Source organism: Callithrix jacchus, chromosome 1 (genome assembly GCF_049354715.1).
Source record: "Callithrix jacchus isolate 240 chromosome 1, calJac240_pri, whole genome shotgun sequence".
In the NCBI taxonomy this organism is placed as follows: domain Eukaryota; kingdom Metazoa; phylum Chordata; class Mammalia; order Primates; family Cebidae; genus Callithrix; species Callithrix jacchus.
In genome coordinates this window covers 207,087,484-207,110,173 of record NC_133502.1, presented here as the reverse complement: position 1 = coordinate 207,110,173, position 22,690 = coordinate 207,087,484, and the positions used below count along the sequence as shown (strand labels likewise).

At 57.4% G+C, this 22,690-nt stretch overlaps 2 protein-coding genes across 18 annotated transcripts in view; one reads left to right on the top strand and one right to left on the bottom strand.

Annotated features, from left to right (window-relative positions):
• Nucleotides 1-2,436, bottom strand: part of LOC128928990 (uncharacterized) — a 39,264-nt gene extending 36,828 nt beyond the window's left edge. The window contains exon 1 of the mRNA XM_078339764.1: nucleotides 1,940-2,436. Within this exon, the coding sequence (XP_078195890.1) occupies nucleotides 1,940-2,421 (482 nt within the window). The 5' untranslated portion in view covers nucleotides 2,422-2,436. The remainder of the gene's footprint in view (nucleotides 1-1,939) is intronic.
• LOC100387845 (uncharacterized) overlaps nucleotides 1-22,690 on the top strand; it is a 226,702-nt gene that overhangs the window by 110,071 nt on the left and 93,941 nt on the right. The window lies entirely within an intron of this gene.

The following is a 22,690-nucleotide window of genomic DNA, read 5'->3' as shown; positions in this document are numbered from 1 at the left end:
CGCCCACCGCATAGGTACGACCGGGCCCGAGGGTGAAGGCGCGGGCCCCGCCAGGGACTTGCAGCTCCCAGGCGGTGGCTGGCAGCCTCAGCGCCGGCAGGGCGGCGGCGCGTCTCGGGCGGCGGAGGCGGCCAGGCGTAGCCGCACGGGCGGCGGCGGCGGCGCCATGGCCCGGTGCCCGAGCCCGCCGGGTGCCCAAACACAATCCACGCACCCGCTGCGCCTCCGCATCCACCCGGCGCGGCCGGGGAGCGGCTCCCGCGTGCCCGGCGCCCGGCCCTCGGGCGGGCCGCGTCCCGCCTCCCCATGGGTCCTGGCGGGGACTGTGGGGTCTGCGCGTCCGGCCTCACCCGCAGCTTCCACTTCAAGAGCACTTTGCGAAAGTTCGCGAAGTGGGTCTCAAGATGGCTCCGCCGCGCATCAAAGGGCGGCGGCGGCTTTAGGTGGCTCCGGCGCGGGCTCGGCCTGGTGGGCTCGGCCTGGCGGGCTTGGGACCCAGCCCCCAGGTCCCACGGCCGGCCGCCCCCTCCCTAACAGCTGGCTGCGGCCAGGGGGGCTGCGGAAGAGGCGGGGAGGGGGCCTCGGGAGAGGCCTGCAGGTGGCCAGGCTGAGACCCGCGTCCTCCCTCCCGGGTGCCGGCCGCGGGGGACCGCCACGGAAGGGCGGGGCCCCCGGGCGGGCAGCCTGCGACCCTCGAGGAACCCTGAAAACAAAAGGAGACGGCCACGACTCCTCCGCGGTCAAAACAACCTGCGCTGGCTGCGACCCAATGCCGGGCCGCCGACTCCAAGCCCTCTGCTTTAAACCCTTCACCGCTGCTGCCTCCTTCCTGCTTCTGGCAGGAGGCTGCAGGGGCCGATCCCCCCCCCCCCCCGAGCCGGCGAGGTGCGGGCGAGGTGGGGACTCCTGGCCGCGGCCGGACGGGGGTGGGATGGCACCCAGGCACGCCGCGCTCCCGGCTGCCCTCTGGTCCCCTTTACCGCGCGCGTCCTCCCGCCCCGCCCCCTTTCCCACCTGGATTCCGGGTAGACTTGCCAACTCACCGCTCTGTGAGGCTGGGAGGGGACGGCTCCGACGCCAGCGCTCCCGCAGATTTTTTTATACCCTATCTCCTGTGCAGCTAGGCTTTTGCGGGCGGCGCGCTCCGCACCCTGCATGCGAGGGAGAGAGGTGCTTCCTCTCTAGGGCGGGGGCACAGGTACGGCGAGGCCTCAGGCACACAGCGCCCCGGGGGGGCTGGATTCCTTCATAGCCCCCTATTCCTTCAGTTCTTCCCCTATCCGAGTGCCCGAAACCTACCTGCGCCTCTGTCCCCCCGTCTCGCCCTCTAGCTCTCTCTCCGTTACCCACCCCCCAGTCCCCGCGCCCGAGACACAAGCTGCTTCTAGACAGTGCTTTGGGGCCGGGCATGTCCTGCGCGTGCCGGAGGGCGCCCAATCGGACCCCCACCGGGAGCCAGGGTGGGACCCGAACCCCGCCAGAGATCGGCGTGGATGGCACTGGTGGACAAGCTTGCACCTCCTGGGCAAGCCGGTGGCAGGACAGAGCCTAAGCCGAGGCTGGTGCCGAAGTGGGTTCGGGAGGACGGGCTGCCTTCCGCACCCGGGGCGCCACCCCACCCCCTCTTCCCTGGCCTGGAACTGGCTTGTTCTCGGGTTCCCGAGGGGTGGGGGGCAGGGCGACACACACCCTCCCCCGACGCGGAACGGCTTAGGGAGCCAGGTTCGCCCGCCGGTTGGAAATAAAGCCACCGCTGTTGCCTTCCCTTAGAGCCTGTCACCCGCGGACCTCGCTCCCAGCCCGAGGTGGTCACCCAGCACCGGGCTTCAGGCTCCCGGGCTGCAAGGGTCCAAAGTTCACTGCAGGGAGAGGAGGGGGCGGTCAGAAGGTGGGGGCGAAGGTAATGAATGAAGAACTAGCCCCAGCCGTGGCAACTCACCTCGGCGCTGACCAGACGCAGGTAGCAGCAGAGAGACAGGAAGAGCTCCCAGCAGCGATGCCGACTCCGGGCCCGGCCCCGCGGGGCCCGGGACACATAAAGCGAGCGCGCCGCCCCCAGGGCCAGGGTGGGGGTGGCTGGGGAGGGGGGTGGGCTCGGCTCGGGTCCTCGGCGATCAGGCGCTCAGGCCGCTGCAGCTGCGGCTCACCCACACGGCCCCCGGGCGCCGCTGCCCCCCCTCCTCGGCTCGGTTGCTGGGGGGCAGGGGAGGACCTGGGCACAGGACCTGGGTCTGAGGCCGCTACCTGGGCGGATCCCGAGCCCGAGTGAGGGGGGCGCTGCATCGCGAACATACCGAGGCGTCTAGCCGTGTGGGGGCGCCCAGGGGACTCCAACCTCCAAGAGGAAAAGGAACACGGCAGTCGATGGTTCGTCTTCACTCGCAGGCTAAAGGCGTTTTCCTCTGCCCGCCGGCTTAGCATTTTTGCAACATTTTCTGAAAAGGCCCCAAAAATAGGAAAGCGCAGGGCTGGACACCTCAAGGCCCAAGTCTCCCCCAAAAAACTTTTTCCAAAGTTGGCTTTGCAACTGGCGGCTCGAGTACCCGGGCAGGGAGAGGTGCAAACTCCCGCCCGGGTCGGGTGGGGGGGCGGGAGCGTGTGCACCCTGGCGCGGGTCCCCGGTCGGCGGGCACGGCTGCTCCGCGCGCGCACGCGGCATGCCCACTCTGCCCTTGGCCGGGTTCGGCCGACAGGTGGACGCGGCGGGAGTCCGTCGGTCCGTCTGCCTGCCTGCTGGCTCGCCGCTCTGGGCGTCCTCTGCGGGTTGCGAGCTGCGGCTGCTCCGGTTTTCTCTTTGCAACGAGGCTTGAGGGTGGGCTTTTTTTTTTTCTTTTTGCGCGTGTATGTATGTGTGTGCGCGCAAAATATCTCTACCTCGGGAATCAAAAATGGTACTGGCGGCCAGAGGGGAGTCCTAGGGAGGCAGCGGGGGAGGCTGCGGGCACGCAGGCGGGCCGCTCCCGGCTGCAGGAAGAAAAGTTGCCACCCTTTCAGCTGTTCCCGCCTTTATAAAGAGAAGGAGAGTGCGAGAGGTGGGTGGAGACAGCCTTTCCTGTTCTGGCCTGGAGTCAGCGCCAGGAGCGGGGGAGGGGGCGGGAGCTGGGGGAGGGCTTGGGTCCAGGGCGGGGCGCTTAGGGGGTCTCTGAGGGCCGAGCAGCCCCTTCGTCCATGAATCTGGCCCCAGGGAAAGAAGAACTAGGGGCGACCCACCGTCCCGCCCCTCAGCACAGTAACCGTGGGTTAGGAGCCCACGTGGTCCAGGGGGATGTCTCCAGAGCCAAGGCCAGGAGTCCAAACTCCCCTCCAGGACCAGACGTTTCCACCCTGGCACAGGCGTGGTGGGGAGGGACTCAGGCTTTGCAGCCTGGGAGCCTGAATTCAGGTCCTGCCCTGGCACTTGGGTGACCTTGGTCTAGTCACTTTCCTCTGTTTCCCTCCATCTAGCCTCAACGTGAGGATGGGACTATTTTGAGGACTAAATGCCAGCAAGGGCAAAAGGCACCACAAGGTGAACCCACAAAACCAGGCAGCCAGCGCCCTTCAGCTGCAAGCTGGGTCCGAGTCTCCTCCTCCTCGCCGGTTGCCTGGCACAACAGGCCCTGCCAGCATTGGCTGAATTTGAATGTGTTGAACTGCAAAGTCACACAATCTCCCACAGCCTCGCGGCATCTTCCCAGGGCAACCAACAGGATCCTCCCGCCAGTCACCCTGCTGTTCACTATCTCCCTCAGCCCCGGGTTCGAGGCCCAGAGCCCACCCACCCACAACCAGCCTTCACACAGTTACCGCCTTCCGCCCCCAGTCAGGGAGCTGCTATGTCCCTGCCTTCAGCAGTCACACTGTCTCAGTCACAGTCACACGTACTCACGCTGGGCCCAGCACCCTCCTCAGGACATGCAGGCTCCTGCATCACTCAGTCTCCGGGCTTTCCGGCCCCCTTACCTCCTCTGCTTGCAGTCTCTGTCTGTCATCCATCCTTCCTTTTGGGGTTCCAGCCTGCTTCTCATACAGGAGCACACTGCGAGTCACACCTGCAGTCTCTTCCTAAACTGTCTTCTTGGACCTGGACAGGGTGGAACAGAGGAGGGAGGACATCTCAGGTGGTCTTTACAGACCACTACAGGCACCCGCCCACTGCTGACTGCTACTCAGCAGCATGGCACAGTGGCAGAGAGGCAGCCTGAGGACACATCACCTTGGTTCAAATCCTGGAGTGGCCACTTGCTGGACAGGTGTCTCTGGGAAGGTTTTTTAACCTCAGCACCTCAGTGTCCTCCTTTATAAACTGGAGCTGGGTGTGGTGACACACACCTGTAGTCCTAGCTACTCGGGAGGCTGAGGACGGAGGATCGCTTTGAGCCCAGGAGTTTGAGGCTGCAGTGAGCCGTGATTGTGCCGCTGCACTCCAGCCTAGGCAACAGAGCAAGACCCTATCTCTAAAAAAATAAATAAATCTAGAATTGGAAGGGGTGAGGGATATCAGAGAGGCATGGCAAAATTTTAGGGGTGATGGAAATGTTTGTCATTTTTGATGGTGGTGATGGGATTGTGGGTGGATACATACATCAGAACAAAATGTGTGCACTTTATTGTACCTCAGGACATACGTAGAGAATTTTCACCCACCTCGAAGAGTGGTCTGGAGGCGCCCATGAGATCCTCCATGTGGTGCTCAGCAGAACACCTTAGCAGGAAGCTAGTGTGTGGCTTCTTCAATGTGGCCTTGGAGTTGACTGGTGGCCCCACACTGCTCCAGGCTCTGGCGAGACAAGAGTGAACCAACCCAATTCAGGCCCCTATCTTTGAAGAGCCCCGTCGAGAAGGACAACCAGATGTATAAACAGATAAATTAGGAGACAAGGTGACAAGGGAGGTGGGGCAAGGGAAGGAGGAGATTATCCCTAAACACTGTATTTGAAATCTAAGGTCTAACAACTCAGAGATAAAAACCCTGTTCCACCGGATAGCTGGGTCATCTTGACCTTGAACTACTGCTCTATAAATAGAATAGTAGCAGCTACCATGAGTAGTGAGCTAAGGCGGTAGGTAGTGTTTTCCTTACTCTACCTGCAGCCTCTCCATACTCCTGTGAGATATGTCATTCCTATCTTACAGATGGGGAAACGGAAGCACAGAGAGGCCAAGAAACTTGTTAAAGGTCACAGAGCCCATAAGTGATAGGGCCAGGACTTGAATCTGAGCAGACCAGCTACAGAGCCCACATGCTGAAACCACCGTGCTGTGCTGTTTTCTGGTGGGTGATGCTGATGACAACGATGACACTTTTGACACTGGGCTTGCTTTGGTGCACACTACATGCATTCATGTATGGGAACATGCTCTGCCGGCTAAAAAGTAAATGCTGGACTTGTATGAACTCTGACTTAGGTACAAGTTGCGGGAGAGGGAAGGCAGGAGCAGCAGCGTGGAACACCTACTGTGTGCGGCCCCTGGGTGAAGCACTGAGAAATGGAATAGGAAGGAGACCCAGCCTTGGCACTCAGGGACTTCCCAGGCTCTGAGAAAGACAGACGCAAACCATGGCAATGCAGGTGCCAGTACATGGGTTAGAAGTGGCAGCAGAGGGCACAGCAGAGGTGGCAGGCACTGCATGCCAGCCGGGCCTGAGTGCTGTGCTAAAATCCTCTTTTTTGTACCCTCTCCTTGCAGGGGAGCAGGCTTTAAAGAACACCGCACCGGGGCCGTGGCTCACGCCTGCATTCCCAGCAATTTGGGAGGCTGAGGCCAGAGAATCACTTGCAGCCATAAGTCCGAGACCAGCCAGAGCAACATAGCAAGACCTCATCTCTTTAAAAAAATTACCAAAAAAAGAAAAAAAGTTGAATGTGGCCCCAGCTACTCAGGATGCTGAGGCAGGAGGGAGAACCCCTTTAGCCCAGGAGTTCAAGACTTTAATGAGCCGAGATCGCCCCACTGCCCTCCAGCCCGGGTGACAGAGTGAGACTCCATCTCTAAAAACGTTGGATTTTTTTTTTTTTTTTTTGAGACAAAGTCTTGCTGGACTGCAGTGACACCATCTTGGCTCACTGCGACCTCTGCCTTCCAGGTTCAAATGATTCTTCTGCCTCAGCCTCCTGAGTAGCTGGGACTACAGGCACGCATCACCACACCCAGCTAATTTTTATATTTTTAGTAGAGACAGGTTCACCATATTGGCCAGGCTGGTCTTGAACTCCTGACCTCGAGTGATCTGCCCCCACCCTCAGCTTCCCAAAGTGCTGGGATTACAGGCGTGAGCCACCATGCCCAGCCTAAAAATATTCTTTTAACAAATAAAGAACACCTGCTCCTCTTCCTCCTGCCAGGCTGGGCATAGCAGGCACCTCCTCCAGAAGGCCCGCCAGTCTTGGCACTTGTCCCAGGCTCCCACAGCGTGCATCCCAGGCCTCATCATGGCCCGATCATCAGTCTAGCACTAGACTGAGCCCAGCGTGCTCCAGCCTCCCGACAGCTCCCAGCATACAGTGGCTGTTCAAGAAGGGCCTGCTTGCTGAAGGAATGAATAAATTATTAAGGCCCTGTCTGTTTCTCTCTCTGAGTCCTGACCAGTTATTGCAGAGATGCCAGGCCCTTCCTAAAGGGTGGAAAGAGTTGGGGGCTTGTAGCATGAGCCTCCAAACTTGGCAGCACGAGGCCCCTGAGGGGCTCCGCTTCCTGAGGTGTCAGAACTGGGGAGGGTCTGCAGTTCTGGGGAGGCCACCCTGAATGCACGTGGTCTCATCAACCTCAGGAGCACTTGAATGGGAGAACCAGGAAGGCTCCCGCCCATCTTCACATTCGGGCCACTGAGGAATCAGTTTCTCCAGCAGAGCAAGGGGTGGGGGGCCCCACACCCCCATAACTCTCCACTCTAAGACAGGTCAGAGCCAAGGAAAAAAAGCGTGGCCACAGCCCTGGGGGATGGGGGCACTGCCCAAGGTTAGACTGTGTGCTCGGCGCTCTCCAAGCCCTCGTCCATGAAGAGCATCTTACTCCCTGTGTGTGGGGGCCCAGGACGCTGGCTGGGGTGAAGAAATAGCAAGGAAGGAGTTGTGTTCCATCCCAGGGGCAAACTCATGCCCCCAAGTCCAGAAGGCTGAGAGTGACTAGTGCTGGGGGCCTGCCTCCACCGAGAGGGGCCAGCCACACCTGGGCCAAGCAGCTCTGCCTCTCCATACTTGATGGAGAGGAAGTGGGGCTTTAAGCTGGGGACCATCCAAGGCCATGCCACAAATGGTCCGAGATGCCAGGCCCTATCCCACTCTGCATGGCCCTCACCAGCTCCCCCACGCCCCTTGCTGCCCCATCCCCTGCCTCCCTATCTACAGGGCCTTTGGCTGGCCACAAGGCACTTCCTTCCCCTCTGCCTGCCTCACCCTCACAGTCACCCAGGGAGAAGCCACTGCCATCTTATGTGCCCATTGCACAGATGAGGAAAGTGAGGCTGAGAGAGGGCAGGGGACTAGGCTTCCCATCAAAGATCACCTCGTTCAAAGCCTTGCTTTTTCATCTAATAGTTCTGTGACCTTTATTTTTTGTTTTTATTTTTATTTTTTGAGACGGAGACTCGCTCTGTCGCCAGGCTGGAGTGCAATGGTGCAATCGTGGCTCACTGAAACCTCTGCCTCCCGGGTTCCAGAGATTCTCCTGCCTCGGCCTCCCGAATAGCTGGAATTACAGGCGTCTGCCACCATGCCCATCTACTTTTTGCATTTTTAGTAGAGACGGGGTTTCCTCATGTTGGTCAGGATGGTCTCAATCTCCTGACCTTGTGATTCGACCACCTCGGCCTCCCAAAGTGCTGGGATTACAGGCATGAGCCTCCTCGCCCGGACAAATTTCTTAACCTTCCGGAGCCTCAGTTTCCTCATCTGTAGCATGTGTGTAACAGTAGTCCCTACCTCTCTGTGTTAATGCTCCTGCAGTGATAAAGCCTGGAGTGAGCACCCCACAACTGTCGGCCACCACAGTGAATGGTATTATTACTACAGGCTGTGCATGTACACACACACGTGCACACGTACACGCACACACACATGCACACGCACATGTACATGCCCATGCACATGCACATGCAAATCTGCCTCTGAGCTCCAGGGCCAGGGCTAGGAGAGGGGCCACAGGCCTTCACCTGGAGAAGGTGGAGGTTGTCCTTCTATTAGGACCCCCACCACTTCTGTCAGACCTTCTCACCCTAAAGAGGTTGTGGCCACTGGGTGGTGAGTGCCAGGGAGGCAGGAGGGGAGACCCGCAGGATGGCAGGCAGATGGACCCCAGGCCTAAGCCAGCCTGGAGGAGCCCAACCTGCGGCCTTGGGCCTTGTCCTGTTCACAAAGGCAAGGGAAGCACAGTGTTTGTTTTCCTGGGGCTGAGCTGATGCATTTTTAGCTCCTCCAGGCTCTAGACGAGGAAGAGGATGTTTGTACAGGGCAGCTCGGACCTACCTACCTGCCTGGAAGCTGGCTGGATTGGTGTGAAACCATCCTGGGGTGATCACACCACTGCACTCCAGCCTGGGTGACAGAGGGAGACCTAGCCTCAAGCTGAAGCTCAGGGGTGAGGGGAGCTGGGCAAGATGGGCTGGAAGATGACCCCAACAGGGGTCTGGGCCACCCCCTACCTTGATGCTTGAAGGCTGGCCCTCCCCAGAGAAGGTCCATCTTGACAGTGTCCTTTGCTGTCCGCGTCCTGGGCCTGGAGTGAGCCGGTCATCAGGACAGCCTCCCTTGCAGAGCGTTCGGCCTGGGCCACGTATGCTCTTGAACTGACAGCCTGAGGAGGGGGGCAGGACAGTGATGACCATTTCACCAGCAAGGAAGGGGAGGCTGGCTGAGCCCTGACCCCCTCCGGGTGTTCTGATCTGTTCATTGTCGGGAGGAGAGTAGACTAAGGCTCAGAGAAGCATTCTGGCTTCCCCAGCACACCCAGCAAGGAAGCAGCAGGGTCAGGATTTGATCCGAGGCTGTGATGCTGAAGCACACGCCTTTGCCACCTACCAGCCACACGATGCCTCCCGGGGTGCCTGCATGGGAGCTGCCCAGCCTTCATGTCACCATCAAAACTATACAGACTACATGGAGAGGCTATGCAGGGCTGGAAGCAGTGAGCCCATGGATTCACGGGGGTGCCCGCGTCCACCCCCACCCCAGGGACAGAAGCCGTTTGCTTGTGGTGGGTCCATAGGTGGGACACTATGGGATGGGCGTGGTTTAGCCAGCCTTTCCAAATCAGGGCGTCCTTTCCGTCACTTTCTCAGGGCTTGCCTGGGGAGTCTGGAACGGATGGAGGTGGGAGGGAGAGCAGGATGGGCAGTAAGCAGGCAGCTCCTCTCGGTGGGGATCCCAGCATGCTAGAGGAGACTGCTTGTAACTGCGGGAAGCATGGTGGGCCCATCAAAAGAATGGGAAGCCAGACATGGGATAAAAGTCACAGACTTAGGCAGGAGTGGTGGCTCACACCTGTAGTCCCGGCACTTTGGGGAACCAAAGCAGGCGGATCACTTGAGCTCAGGAGTTGGAGTCCAGCATGAGCAACATGGCAAACCCCATGTCTATCAAAAAATGATAATCATACTCAAATCAGCCCGGTGTGGTAGTGTGCACCTGTAGTCCCAGCTATTCAGGAGGCTGATGTGGGAGGATCGCCTGAGCCAAGGAGGTCGAGGATGCAGTGAGCCATGATCACACCACTGCACTCCAGCCTGGGCGAGGGAGGGAGACCTAGCCTCAAAAATTAATTAATTAATTAATTAATTAAAGTCAGCCGGGCACAGTGGCTCATGCCGGTGAACCCAGCACTTTGGGAGGCCAAAGCAGGCAGATCACCTGAGGTCAGGAGTTCAAAACCATCCTGACTAACATGGTGAAACCCCATCTCACCTAAAAATATAAAACTCAGCTGGGCATGGTGGCAGGTGCCTGTAATCCCAGCTACTTAGGAGGCTGAGGCAAGAGAATCACTTGAACCTTGGAGGTGCAGGTTTCAGTGAGCCGAGATTGTGCCATTGCATTCCAACCTGGGCAACAGAGAGAGACTCTTTCTCAAAAAATAAAAATTAAAAAATAAAAGTCACAAACTTTCTACCAGTTTTCATAAGAGCAAACTGCATGTGCCCCTGGCTGCAGAGCTGTGCAGCCAGCTGCACGGCCTTTAGGTGCAATAACTCACTTGAGCTGCACGACATGCGGGCTCGAGAGGAGCTCTCACCACCCCCATTTCACAAATGGGGAAACCAAGGTCCACAACAGTTCTGCCAAAGTCAGGGATGGCTGAGGGCAGAGCCGGGACTTGAACCCAGGCAGCTTGGTGCCAACACCACTGTCCTGTGCTTCTCTACCCATCTGCCAGGTGGGCAAAGAGGAAAACACAGCTGCCTAGTTCCCCAGGGCCTCAACCTCACTGACCCACAGATTCCCACGGGATATCTCTGTGCCTTCCTCTCACCATTGCTGTGAACTGAAAATTGCCCTAAAAAAAAGTACCTTTTAAAAAGTGAAACACTGTGATTTTATATGGTTCAAACTCATACATCAACACACAGAACCACCCAACAAACCAGGGAGAGGAACATACATTATCCCCATTTTACAGGCATGAAAACTGAGTCCTGGGCCTGGAGAGACAAAGTCCACAGCCTTGGTGTCCTCATCGGCAGAATGGGCATCCAGACACAATCTGATTGTGGGGAGTGTGTGCGGACATGTCCCGCACACCCCCAGAAGTTATCCTCAGAAAGAATTGGGCATTCCACCACCAGCTCACCTCTCTGGAGACCCCTGCCCTAAGGGGGCTTACAGGCCAAAGCAGGCAGGCAGGAAGACAGACAGAAAGACCCAGACGGCTGTACAAACACCCTGGGGCCGTGGTTATAAGTCAGTAAGCAAACAGAGGGCTGTCAGGAGTGACTAAGAGTCTTCACAGGAGCCACTGCAGCCACGGGCATAGTGCGTGCTCCCTGGGCACAGATGTGCTCTGGCCACGGGGCACATCCCTGCTGAAGCCACAGAGTTATCATCAATGGTCCCAGGTGGGAGGGATGGCCCAGGGAAGATGGGCCTCCCTCTGCCCCTTCCCCCTTGGGGTGCCATGGAACCACCCTGCTCTTCCTTGGAGGACAGCCGTGCTCACCTCGCCCCCTCTGTGGGACCCTGGGTGAGTCTGATTCTGGTACCTGCCCCATGTGGTGACGGGGTTAATCTAGCGAATGAATGAAGGGACTTGGCACAAACGGAGCCGTCCATACATGGGAGCTGTGGTTACCTTTCCTCCCACTTGGCTGAGGAGGAGACAAACCTCATTCAGTCACACACTTTGCCACAGAGGGAAGCAAGCGGCATGGGAATGATCATGCCCCTCTTTCAGATGAGCAAACTGAGGCTCAGAGGGGGAAAGTGACTTCTGTTGGTTAGAGGTGGAGCTGTGTTTGAACGTAAGTCACAGGACTCCTGGGAAAGTGCTCAGAGGGAGGGAAGAATGAATGAAGTCGGAAAGACAGATCCCCCCATCCCACCCACTGGTGTGAGTGAGATATTTTCCCATGTGGGATCTGGCAGGGTGTGCAGGGAGGGTGAGCATGCCTGTGTGACGTCGTGTGAAGTGTGACTGGGGGGCCTGCGAGCACACAGGCATTGTGGGTGTAAACTAACGTACGCAGGCCCGGGAGGAAGGGAGGACGCAAACACTCCCTGGCAGCCAGCAGTGTCCCACATGGGAGACACCCAGAGCGCCAGCCCCAGCCAAGCAGGCCAGAGACCCCGAGTGCAGGCACTGGGGCTTCCCTTCCCTAAAGACCACCAATGGGTGAGGGGGGAGGATGCATCTCAGCCTCCACGCCTCATCTCCCTGTCCATCCCCCTCCCCAGCTCCTTCCTGTTTTGATGGAAGGAAAATTTTTCAGCTTTTTCCTTCTTTATTTTTGCAGACAGGTGACTCGCTCGGGAAAGGAATCCCCCCTCCCCAGACCATCATAACACCTATAGATCCATGCCATCGAGGCAGGCCCATCCTGTTATGCTGGAATAGGCACAGTTATTTTGGGGTGCCTTACCGGGGTGGCGTCCCAGGGGAGGGGACGTGGGGGTGCTCAGCTGCCTTCTTCCAGTCCACATCCCCCTCCCAGGTTCCTCCCCACCCCCACCCCGTCCTCCCTGCCCGAGTTCTGGGAGGAGGGAAGGAAGCCTGCCAAGCCAGGGTATAAATAACCCAGGTGGTTACTCAGCTCCTGAGAACATGATAACATGAGTCATGACGCGAAATCAACAGGAGCAGCAAGCGTCCGGGCCCCACCCGGAAGGGCAGGGGGCTGCAGGGAGCAACCGACCGACCCAGAGGAGACCGGGACTGCAGCGGGCACGGCCCAGGCAGACGGGTGAAGCTGCTGCCCTGTGCCTGGTCCCAGACAGGCCTCTTCCCAGTTCAGACCCTCGGTTTCCTCATCTAGCACATGTCGGGGGACTGCCTTCCTTCCCCAGGTCCTCCTGCAGCTGGAGAGAGGAAAGGAGGGTGGGGATGAGCTTTGAACATCCTCGGGGCCTCTCCCTGTGCCTGATACACAGTGGTAGACAGAGCCAGCCCCCTGGACCTCCCAGTCCCCTCTGCCCATTTCCAGAGCAGAGGGCCCAAGGGGTTCCCTGAGCCTCAATGGGACTTGTGAGAACAAAGGAACGGGGCTTAGACAGGAGGACGGTCTTGAGCACAGGGACTGCAGAGCCCACACCCACCAGGGTGGCCCTGAATCCAGGACAATCCCCAGCCTCCTCTGGCGCCTGCTGCAATGTGGTCTGAGGCTTAGGCACAGAAACAGGACACCCTGGAAGACCTCCGGCCAAGCCAGTGTGATCAGCCCCAGGCAGCTTAGCCAGGCTGCTGGCCCATCCCTGGTGCTCACAGGCCAGCAGGCAGAAGCCAGCGCCCCTGCCTCCTTGCTCATGTCCTCGGCTCCGGGCCCACCTCCAGAGCATCAAGCCTGGACCTCAGGTTGCCATGGCAGTGGGTTCTGGAGTCTATGCAGGCCAAGTCACCCTCTCCTGTCCACCCGCACTGCTAGGTCTGGTGAGGGGTATGGGGGTGATGTGTGGTGGCAGGACCTGTCCTGGTCAGAGGGCAAAGGATGGGGGGCACAGCTGGTGCTGCTGACCTGGGCTGGGAGCTGGGGCATTGTCCTCTAAGTGGCCTTCAGCAACTTAGTCCCCAGCTGAGCCTCAGAACCCTGCCCGGGCAATGGCAGAGGAGGGGGAGGATAGCTGTCCTGGCTATTATGAGGGGTGCCCCTTGGAGGGCATGGTATCGGGAGAGCCAAGACCCCTCCTCCTCTGTGAGGCACCCCCTTTCCACCTTTAGCCTTATCGGAAGGGCAGCACCCCCAGAGCTGGTATCCCACCTGATCTGCCCTGACCCTTGGTCCAGCTTTCTCTCCAGATGGGGGGTTCACCGCACCCACCGCCCCAACCCCTGCATGCCCAGACAGCTTGGCATGGCTCGGACCCATTCAACGGGCAGCCTGCCCTCTTGCCCCTTACAAACAATGGGGACTCCAGGAATATTGTCCCACCCGGGCTGAATCAAATGCTCTAAATTTAGTTCCTCTGATGCGTCCTCCGTTTCCTGCCCCTACTGCCCTCCTTTCAAGGCGATGAGGTCACCCCGGAACTGCCTGCCCCAGCGGCCAGACCCAGGGGGTTTCCAGGCCCAGGACTGCTCTCCTGCTCTTGGGGAACTGGGTTTCATGGGGATCAGGGGATCCTTCCCTCCTTCCCACCCTGCCCTGCCTTGCCAGGCCCCTGGGCTGCTGGGTGCCATAGCCAGGACCTGAGGCACTGTCCCAGAGCTGAGGACCCAGGAACATCGCCACCAGCCTGGGATCAGGGAGACCATGGAGGGAGGGGACAGTGACCCCCCAGGGAGGAAGCTCGAGCTGAAAAACCAGGAGGTCCGGCTTGTTCAGAGAAACACACGGTCTCAGAGTCACTCATTCAAGGAGACAGAGCCTGCTGAGCACCGGGGCTGGCCCCGGGGAAAAAGCAACGGACCAGAGACACATCCCTGCCCATTCAGAATTGACAGTCCCGAGGCGAGAAGGACAGTTGGAACGTAAACAGTAAATGAACAAGATCTCAGTTGTGAGAAAATATCATAAAGGAAACAAATCAGAGGAATGTGATCGCAAACCCTGGATGGGTGGAGGGCACAGGTTTAAGAAACGGGTCAGGGAAGGCCTCGCTGACATTTGAGCTGAGACTTGGATGACCAGAAAGAACTATTCAAAGATCTGGGTGGGGCCAGGGGACAGGGCAGGCACAGGAGCAGGGGACCAAGCCAGCAACACTCCGTCCTCCAGGGTGCTGAGCAGAGAAGCCCCCTGACTCCATTTTACAAGGATCCATTGCTGCTGTGTAGCGATGGGACAGGGGAGGCCAGGGAGGAGGCTAAAGTCACATCTTGGAGCAATCAAAACCAAGTGTCCTGAGTCTTTTGCTAGAAGGCACCTTCAAGATTTGCCTGTTTAAGACCTTTCATGAGTCTCTGAGGCCCAGAGAGGGCATGTGTGTTGCCCAAGCTCATACAATGAGTCAGAGCTCTGCCTGGAAAGCCTTCGATAGCAGGGAGTGAGGGCTACCTGGCCTCCTTAAGAGGGACGGGTCTTTTTAGGAACACCACACCTAAGATGCTGTCCTCGGCCTAGCTCCCCCCAGTCTGGAGGCTGTGCTGTCACCCCATCATCACCCGCTTCTGTTGGGGTGGGGGTGAAGCAGCCCAGAGATGCCTAGTTCCTGGGACGTGGGGGGGGGTTCTGCCCTATCCCCTCCCTGGTCCCTTCCATGTCTCACAGACAGGTGTGTCCACTCTGGTCTCACCCACAATCCTCCCCAGCAGCAACTCTCTCACACACTCCTGCCCCGAGCATCTCCCAGACACCCCTGCTCTCCTGCTCTGCCAAGAATCCAGGGTTGGCAGGGAGTTGGCAGGGCTCTGGAATGTCGCTTTCTGGTGCCAGCACGAGTGTGCCAGCCTCAGCAGAGGCCCTGGGGGCGGACGGGGGATCACCGGATCTCGTCTGGAAGGGGAGGCTGGCAGCCGTGTGCCACCAGAGGAAGGCAGGGCCCTGCCTGCTGAGTTGATGGGGGACGTCCTGGTGTCAGAGCTGCTGGGTTCCCTGGCTCCTGGACTGCTCTATCAGCCATCCGTCCTGTGCCCAAGCAGCGGTGCCCCCAGCCCACCCTTTGGCGCCTGTTGGTTCACACATGAACCCTGCAGAGGGTGGGTAGTGTTCTGTGTTGGGGATTCCTGTTAGCCCTTCAGACACTGCGTGTAAGGAAAGGCTTTGGAGGTTCAAATCCATCTCAACAATGACTGCCTCTCTGGGCCTCAGGCTGCTGCAAAACAGAGGCAGCGCCCCCGTGTGAGGGCTCAGTGTGGGAATTTAATCAGGTGACACCGATACCCCTCTGCAAGCCCTTCTCTGTTGGCTCCCTTTCTCCCCCAGCACCCTACGTGGTATCCCCAAGCCCTGGCCACTCAGGGGAAGCAGAAAGCTGCTTTGCTCTGCCCACCAGAGGGAGGACCTGGGAGGGAGCCCAGGTGAGGTGGCATGTCGGGAAGGCAAGGGGTGGTGGGTATGTCTTAGGCTCTGACTCAGGAGCCAGGCAGACTGCTGCTCAACCAATGATTCCTCTGCCGGCCAGCTGTGTGGCCTTGGGCAAGTTACTCAGCCTCTCTGAGCCTTGGTTTCCTCATTTGTCTAACAGTAATAATAGCCATGCCTACCCCACTGGGGTAATGGGGAGATCGTTACTGTTATCTGCTGGTAGGTGAAAGAAGGCATGGGGGGAGAGCACGTGTACCCCACAAGCCCCAGATTGTTGGAACCTTCTGATGGGGGAGGGGCAGCTTGAGCAGCTGGAGGAGGAGAAGGCCCCAGACCCAGACTCACCTGATCACACCCGTTTTGGCAGCAGAAGCCAGGGTTCCAGGACCCTCGGAGGACCCCCACGCTCCCAGCCGTGCTAGAGGTGGAGCTGAGTGGGATCTCCCTCTCCAGCCAGAGCTGCCCCCTCCCCTGTGCCAGCAGGGCCAGGCCAAAAAGCCTTTATTTTCAGACCCTCAAACAATGCCTGGCTGGGCACAGCCTCTCCACAGAGCAGAAAATGGAGAGCCAAAAGGCGAGGGGGCCACACTGCCTGGACCAGCATTCCTTTCCCCAGACAGGTGCCGAGGGCTCTGTCCTCAGTCTGGCAGAGGCACGGAGCCTTCTCAGGTTCCCCTCGCTCCCAGCCTCAGCCCTTCTCTCCCTCAGAGGGTCCGGATTCTAGAATCCCCAGTAGTCCCTGTCCTCTGGCTGGGGCAGGCCCCATCAGACATAGGTGACACACACCTGCTGTGCTCAGGCACCCAGGGGCCAGTCTCAAGAGTGACTGGTGGGGCCCCTCAGAGGGTCTGGCTCAGACCCCCTCCATCCCTTGCAGCCCCTCCAAGACCAGGCTGGACATCCCGGCCCCCTGCAAGGCCCCACCCAAACAACGTGGGCTGCACCATCCCCTCTCAAGACTCCACTTGCTCCCGGCTCTCCAGAACATTCCTGAGTCTGTGCAGCAGGAGGACAGTGCACCTGGAGGTCCCTGAGGAAATGGGTCTCTCCCTGGCTCTGCCATCAACCCCTGAGCAATCCCTTTGTCCCTTGGTCTCTGCTTCTGAACAGCGGGGATGATTAACCCGTTACTCCCATCACAGGGTGGGAGGGGGCTTTGCCAGCAGTGAGGTGCTGTGCACATGTGGGGTAAGGGCTTCCGATGGGGCGGGGCAGGGGACACTGGAAATGTGGGTCTCCATTGAGAGCCTCAAACATAGGACCCTGGAGCCAGAAAGCCTGACTTCTCCTCCCATCTCTGCCACTATCCATCTCAGACTTAGAGCAAGATAACGAACCCTCAGTGGCTCTGTTTCCTCATCTGTAGAATGGGCTAAGATAGTACCTGCCTCACAGAACTATCGGGAAGATTGAGATGAAATATGCAAAAGCCTGGGCAGCCAAGCAAGACCCCATCTTCACAAATCAAAAAGTTACCTGGGTGTGGTGGTGTGCCTTTTTTTTTTTGAGACCGAGTCTCACTGTATTGCCCAGGCTGGAGTGCAGTGGTGCAATCTCAGCTCACTGCAACCTCCACCTCCCGGGGTCAAGAGATTCTCCTGCCTCAGCCTCTCAAGTAGCTGGAACTACAGGCAGGCACCACTATGCCCAGCTAACTTTTGCATTTTTAGTCGAGATGGGGTTTCACCATGTTGACCAAGATGGTCTCCGTCTCTTGACCTCGTGATCCACCCGCCTTGGCCCCCTGGCCGAGGTGCACTTTTAATCCCAGCTACTTGGAAGCTGAGGTGGGAGGATCCCTTGAGCCCCAGCTTTCAAGGCTGCAGTGAGCTATGATTGCACCACTGCACTCCAGCCTGGGCAACAGAACATGTGTGTGTCTGTGCCCAGAGGCGGTGCTCCCAGGGCATGGAGGTCATTGGATATGCATGGAAGGGACGGATCAGGCACCAACTCAGAGGCTTGGATTTGCTCATGGGCTGGCCCAGGTGTTGGTGTGTGAGCACCAGTGTCCGAGGGAGGCCTGTGTGCCAGGCCTCGTAATGTACATACCACTGACCTCGGGTGAGTGCCCAGGAGATGCACACAGGACCCGAGGCAGCTTGTCCCCTCGCCCCTGCCATTGCGGGAGGAGCAGGAAAATGTGTTTTTTGTCATCAATGTTTTTTTTGTTTGTTTGTTTGGTTGGTTTTTTTTTTTTGAGATGGAGTCTCACTCTGTCGCCAAGGCTGGAGTGCAGTGGTACGATCTCAGCTCACTGCAAACTCCGCCTCTGAGATTCAAGCGATTCTCCTGCCTCAGCTTCCTGAGCAGCTGGGATTACAGCCATATACCACCATGCCTGGCTAATTTTTGTATTTTTAGTAGAGACGGGATTTTGGCATGTTGGCCAGGCTGGTCTTGAACTCCTGACCCCAGATGATCCACCCACCTCAGGCTCCCAAAGTGCTAGGATTACAGGTGTGAGCCACTGCACCCGGCAGGAGCATGTCCTTGTGTCTCTTCCTGGATGACATCTCCTGCTGGATGGCGAGCACAGGTCACCAGTGCCCCTCTCTCCAAGAGCCTGGCTCACCCCGGACCACTGTGGGACTCACCCCGCACCTCAAAGGGAGACTTCAGCGTGGGTGAGGGTGCATAAAGAGGCTCCTGGTGGCCAAAGGCCTCAGGACTTGGTCTCATCTGCCTCCTGGGATGCTCTAATTGTCCCCTTGGCATCCTCAGCATCCCTGCTGTAATGTCCAATGTCGTTATATTCTTGGCTGACTCCCCGGCCTGTGAAAACAGAGGTTCTATCTGTTTTGTGTACACTGCACCCCGGAGCCTGGAACAAGGCCAGGAGCACAGGAGACATTTAACAGGCCCTGTAACAAATGAGCCTGGGACAGGTTTGTTGTCAGCTTTTCAAGGTGTGATTTCCACACAATACAACTCACCGATTGTCCAAACTCTGGGACACAGTTGAGTAGCCACCACCTCAGTCAGATGGAGGACCTTTAGAGCACCTGACCACCACTCCAGGTCCCCTGTGCCCCTTCCCAGCCAGGATCTTCCCTTCCCCATTGCCCTGGGCACCACTGACCTGCCTTCCAGCACTAGAATTCTGCCTTTTTTTGTTGTTGTTGTTTTTGAGATGGAGTCTCGCTCTGTAGCCCAGGCTGGAGTGCAGAGGCACGATCTCAGCTCACTGCAACCTCCACCTCCCGGTTCAAGTGATTCTCCCACTTCAGCCTCCTGAGTAGCTGGGATTACAAGGGCATGCCACTGTATTAGTTGGGTCCCAGAGCAGAGGACCCAGCTAATTTTTGTATTTTTAATAGAGATGGGGTTTCACCATGTTGGTCAGGATGGTCTCAGACTCCTGGCCTCAAGTGATCCACCTCCCACCTTGGCCTCCCAAAGTGCTGGGATTACAGGCATGAGCCACTGAACCTGGCCTGAATTCTGCCTTTTCTAGAATTTCATATAAGCAGGAGAGTGATGCACTCACACCTGCATCTGCAGAGGCTGTTCTGGCTGCCAACTGGGCCTCCAATTGGGCACTGGTGGGGAGGGCCAAGGAGGAGTAAGCGACCTTCAGGGTGAGGTCATGGGGGACAGGTGACCATGGTGAGCCTGGTCCAGGAAGGGAAAGGAGGGGCCGAATCAAAAATGATCCGGGAGGAGCCCTCAAGCCCAGGTAAGGATGAAGGGGTCTGCCTGCCAGGGTTGCTGTCCAGAGCCTAAGGTATGCCTCCCAGAGCAGAGGACTGGAGAAGCTTCTGGTGTGGGCAAGAGAGAGATGTGCTCACAGGCTCATGAGTGTATGAGTGTGCACGTGCACATGCACACACACACACACATGCACGCACACAAAGACTCATGGAGCAAGCAGTCCAGACCCAGGCAGATGGTGCAGAGTCATGGCGCCACAAGGCACAGCCACTCCATGCTGGTTTGTTTCCACCTTCCCTGTGGAGGACCTTCTCCAGGCTGCACAGAATGGAGCAGGCGTGGATGGCAGGAAGTGGGGAAGGGAAGTTTTTCACAAGAATCGTTGGATCACTTCTCAGTTTCTGTGGGCCAGGAATTTGGGAAGGGCTTAGCTGGGTGGGCTGGCATGGGGTCTCCATGCAGTTGCAATTGCAGTCACAGTTGGTAGCTAGAGCAGGTGCAGTGGGCACTGGCCAGGCCTCTCTCTACTTCCCTTATACTCTGGGGACCACTCTATTGTGTCTCTCTGTGTGGGCGGGTTGAGCTTCCTCACAGCATGGCAGCTCAGGGCTGAGCCTAAATGAGCTCATCCCCATGAGAAGCATGACCTATATGGAATCCCAACCTGACATGCAGCTGGTCTCTGCCACCTTTTATAAATGAGGAAACAGAGGCATCAGGGGCTGAGCAGCTTGCCCGTGAGCAGACAGTGACAGGATAAAAATTCAGCTTTGTCAATCTCTGGCAGGCTGCATTTTCCAGGAGTGACCACAACAATGCCTCACATTCCACACGGTCCTCTTGCCATGCCACGTTGATGTTTCTCCTGTGGAGAGGTGGGGTCTGCACTCCCTCTCCTTGAATCTGGATAAACTAGAATCCACAGAAGCAAAGCTGTGTGGCCTCTGAAACTGGATCATCAAAAGCAATGTTGTTTCTGCTTGGTTTTCCTGGGACACTTGCTTTGGGAGCCATGAGCTGCCATGCTGTGAGGAAGCTCAACCAGCCCACACAGAGAGACCCAACACAGGGGCCCAGAGAGTACAAGGGAATGAGACAGAGGCCTGTCCTGTGCCCACTGCACCCAGTCCAGACAGCAACTACAATGTCAACTAAGCCAGCCCACCCAGCTAAGCCCTTCCCAAATTCCTGACCCACAGAAAATGTAAGAAATGATCCTATGATTCTTGTTGTCTTAAGCTACTACATTCGGGGTTGGTTTGTTACGCAGCAGGAGCTAGTTAGCTGATGATCCATGGCAAATCCTGTTGGACTGAAGTTCAGAATAACCCAGAAGCCAACCTGCCTCACATCTCCACCCACCATTCAAATCCAAGCCACCGTCATCTCCTGCCTGGATGGCTGTGGTGGCCTCCTGACTTCTGCCCCAACCCTGTAGTCTGTCCCCTGCAAAGCAGCCTAAGTGGGCCTGCAGGACAGATGACCCTGCCCAGAGCCCTCCAGTGATTCCCATGGCACTTAAGTCCTGACAGTGACCCACAGAACCAAGACCTGCCCCAAAACCTCACTGACCTCAGTTTGCCCCACTGGCCCCGCTCCTCTCTGTTGTAGCCCTTCGGGGCTCTTGGCTGTGTCCCCAAACTCACCAAGCACTTCCCTTCCTCAGAGCCATTGCCAGCACTGTTCCCTCTACCCAGTTCTTTTCCCCCAGGTGTCTGGCTGGCTATGTCTCCCAGCCCTTCTGTTCCCAGCTAAAGTAGCACCTCCCTGGAAGGCCTCCCCATCCCTGCTTTCCCTCCACCAAACTCCTCAGTCTCCTCTGCTTGATTTCTCTCAGTTGAATGCCCCGCCTCCTCATGGCAGTGATAAGTTGGATCTCAGTTGTCTGTTGTCTACCTCCTTCCATCGTTATATGAGCCCTTGCCAACAGGGACTTTGTTTTTGCTGCTTTATTCTCAGTGCCTAGAGCAGAGCCCGCACAGAATAGACCTGCAAATGTCTGTTGCCTATAGCAGAATACCTGAAACTGGATACTTCATAAAGAAAAGGAATTGCTGGGCACAGTGGCTCACACCTGTAATCCCAACACTTAGGGAGGCCAAGGTGGGAGGATCACAAGGTCAGGAGTTCAAGACCACCCTGGCCAATAAGGTGAAACCTCATCTCTACTAAAAATACAAAAATTAGCCAGGCATGGTGGTACACACCTGTAGTCCTGGCTACTCGGGAGGCTGAGGCAGGAGAATCCCTTGAACCTGGGAAGCAGAGGTTGCAGTGAGCCAAGTTTGCACCATTGCACTCCAGCCTGGGTGACAGAGTGAGACTCTGTCAAAAAAAAAAAAAAAAAAAAAGGAATTTATTTTCTACAGCTGTGAAGGCTGAGAGATCCAAGGTTGAAGGACCATAGCTGGTGAGGGACTTCTTGCTGGGGGGGCTCTCTGCAGGGTCCCAAGATGGCACAGGGCATTCCATGGTGAGGGAGCTGAGTGGGTTAACATGCTCATGCCTCCCTTCCTCTTCTTTTTTTTTTTTTGAGATGGAGTTTCACCCTGTTGCCTAGGCTGGAGTGCAGAGGTGCAATCTCCGCTCACTACAACCTCTGCCTCTTGGGTTCAACCAATTCTCCTGCCTCAGCCTCCTGAGTAGTTGAGATTACAGGTGCCTGCCACCACACCTGATCACTTTTTTGTATTTTTAGTAGAGATGGGGTTTCACTATGTTGGCCAGGCTGGTCTTGAACTTCTGACCTTGTGATCTGCCTGCCTTAGCCTCCCAAAGTGCTGGGATTACAGGCGTAAGCCACCATGCCCAGCCTCTTCCTAGAAGAGTTCCTCTCCCATGATAACCCATTATCCTATTAGCCCAGGAATGGATTAATCTATTCACGAGCACAGAGCCCTCCTCACCCAATCATCTCTTAAAGGGCCCACCTCTCAATATTGCCACATTGGGGATTAAGTTTCAACATGAGTTTTGGATGGAACAAATATTCAAACCATAGCACCCAGTGGGTGAGAGAGTAAGAGAAGAGGCATTGATCCTCTCAAGATGGGTTGCCCTCCGGCCTGTTGAAGGTGCATCCCAGGCTTCCGATGCAAACATTGAGGCTTGGAGGGGGTCGATCGTTTGTCAAAGCCTAAGCAGTCACTCACAGATTTAACACATATGGATTGAGTTAATGCTATATATAGCACCCAAATCTCCTGGAGTCTGAACCCACACCTCCTGGGTTCAAATCCTGGGGCCGCCACTTGCAAGCCAAAGGGGCAACTTACTTACATCTCTCTGGGCCTCAGTTTCCTCACATCTACCATGGGGCTACCCCCCACCCCAGAGGCAGGGGCAGATTTGCCCTTCGGCTACTGAATCCTAAGCCCTGGCAACCCTCACATGCACGGTCCCTCCCAAGGCACCCTGCCTCTCTCATAGCCATAATCACGTGTCTTCCTGGAA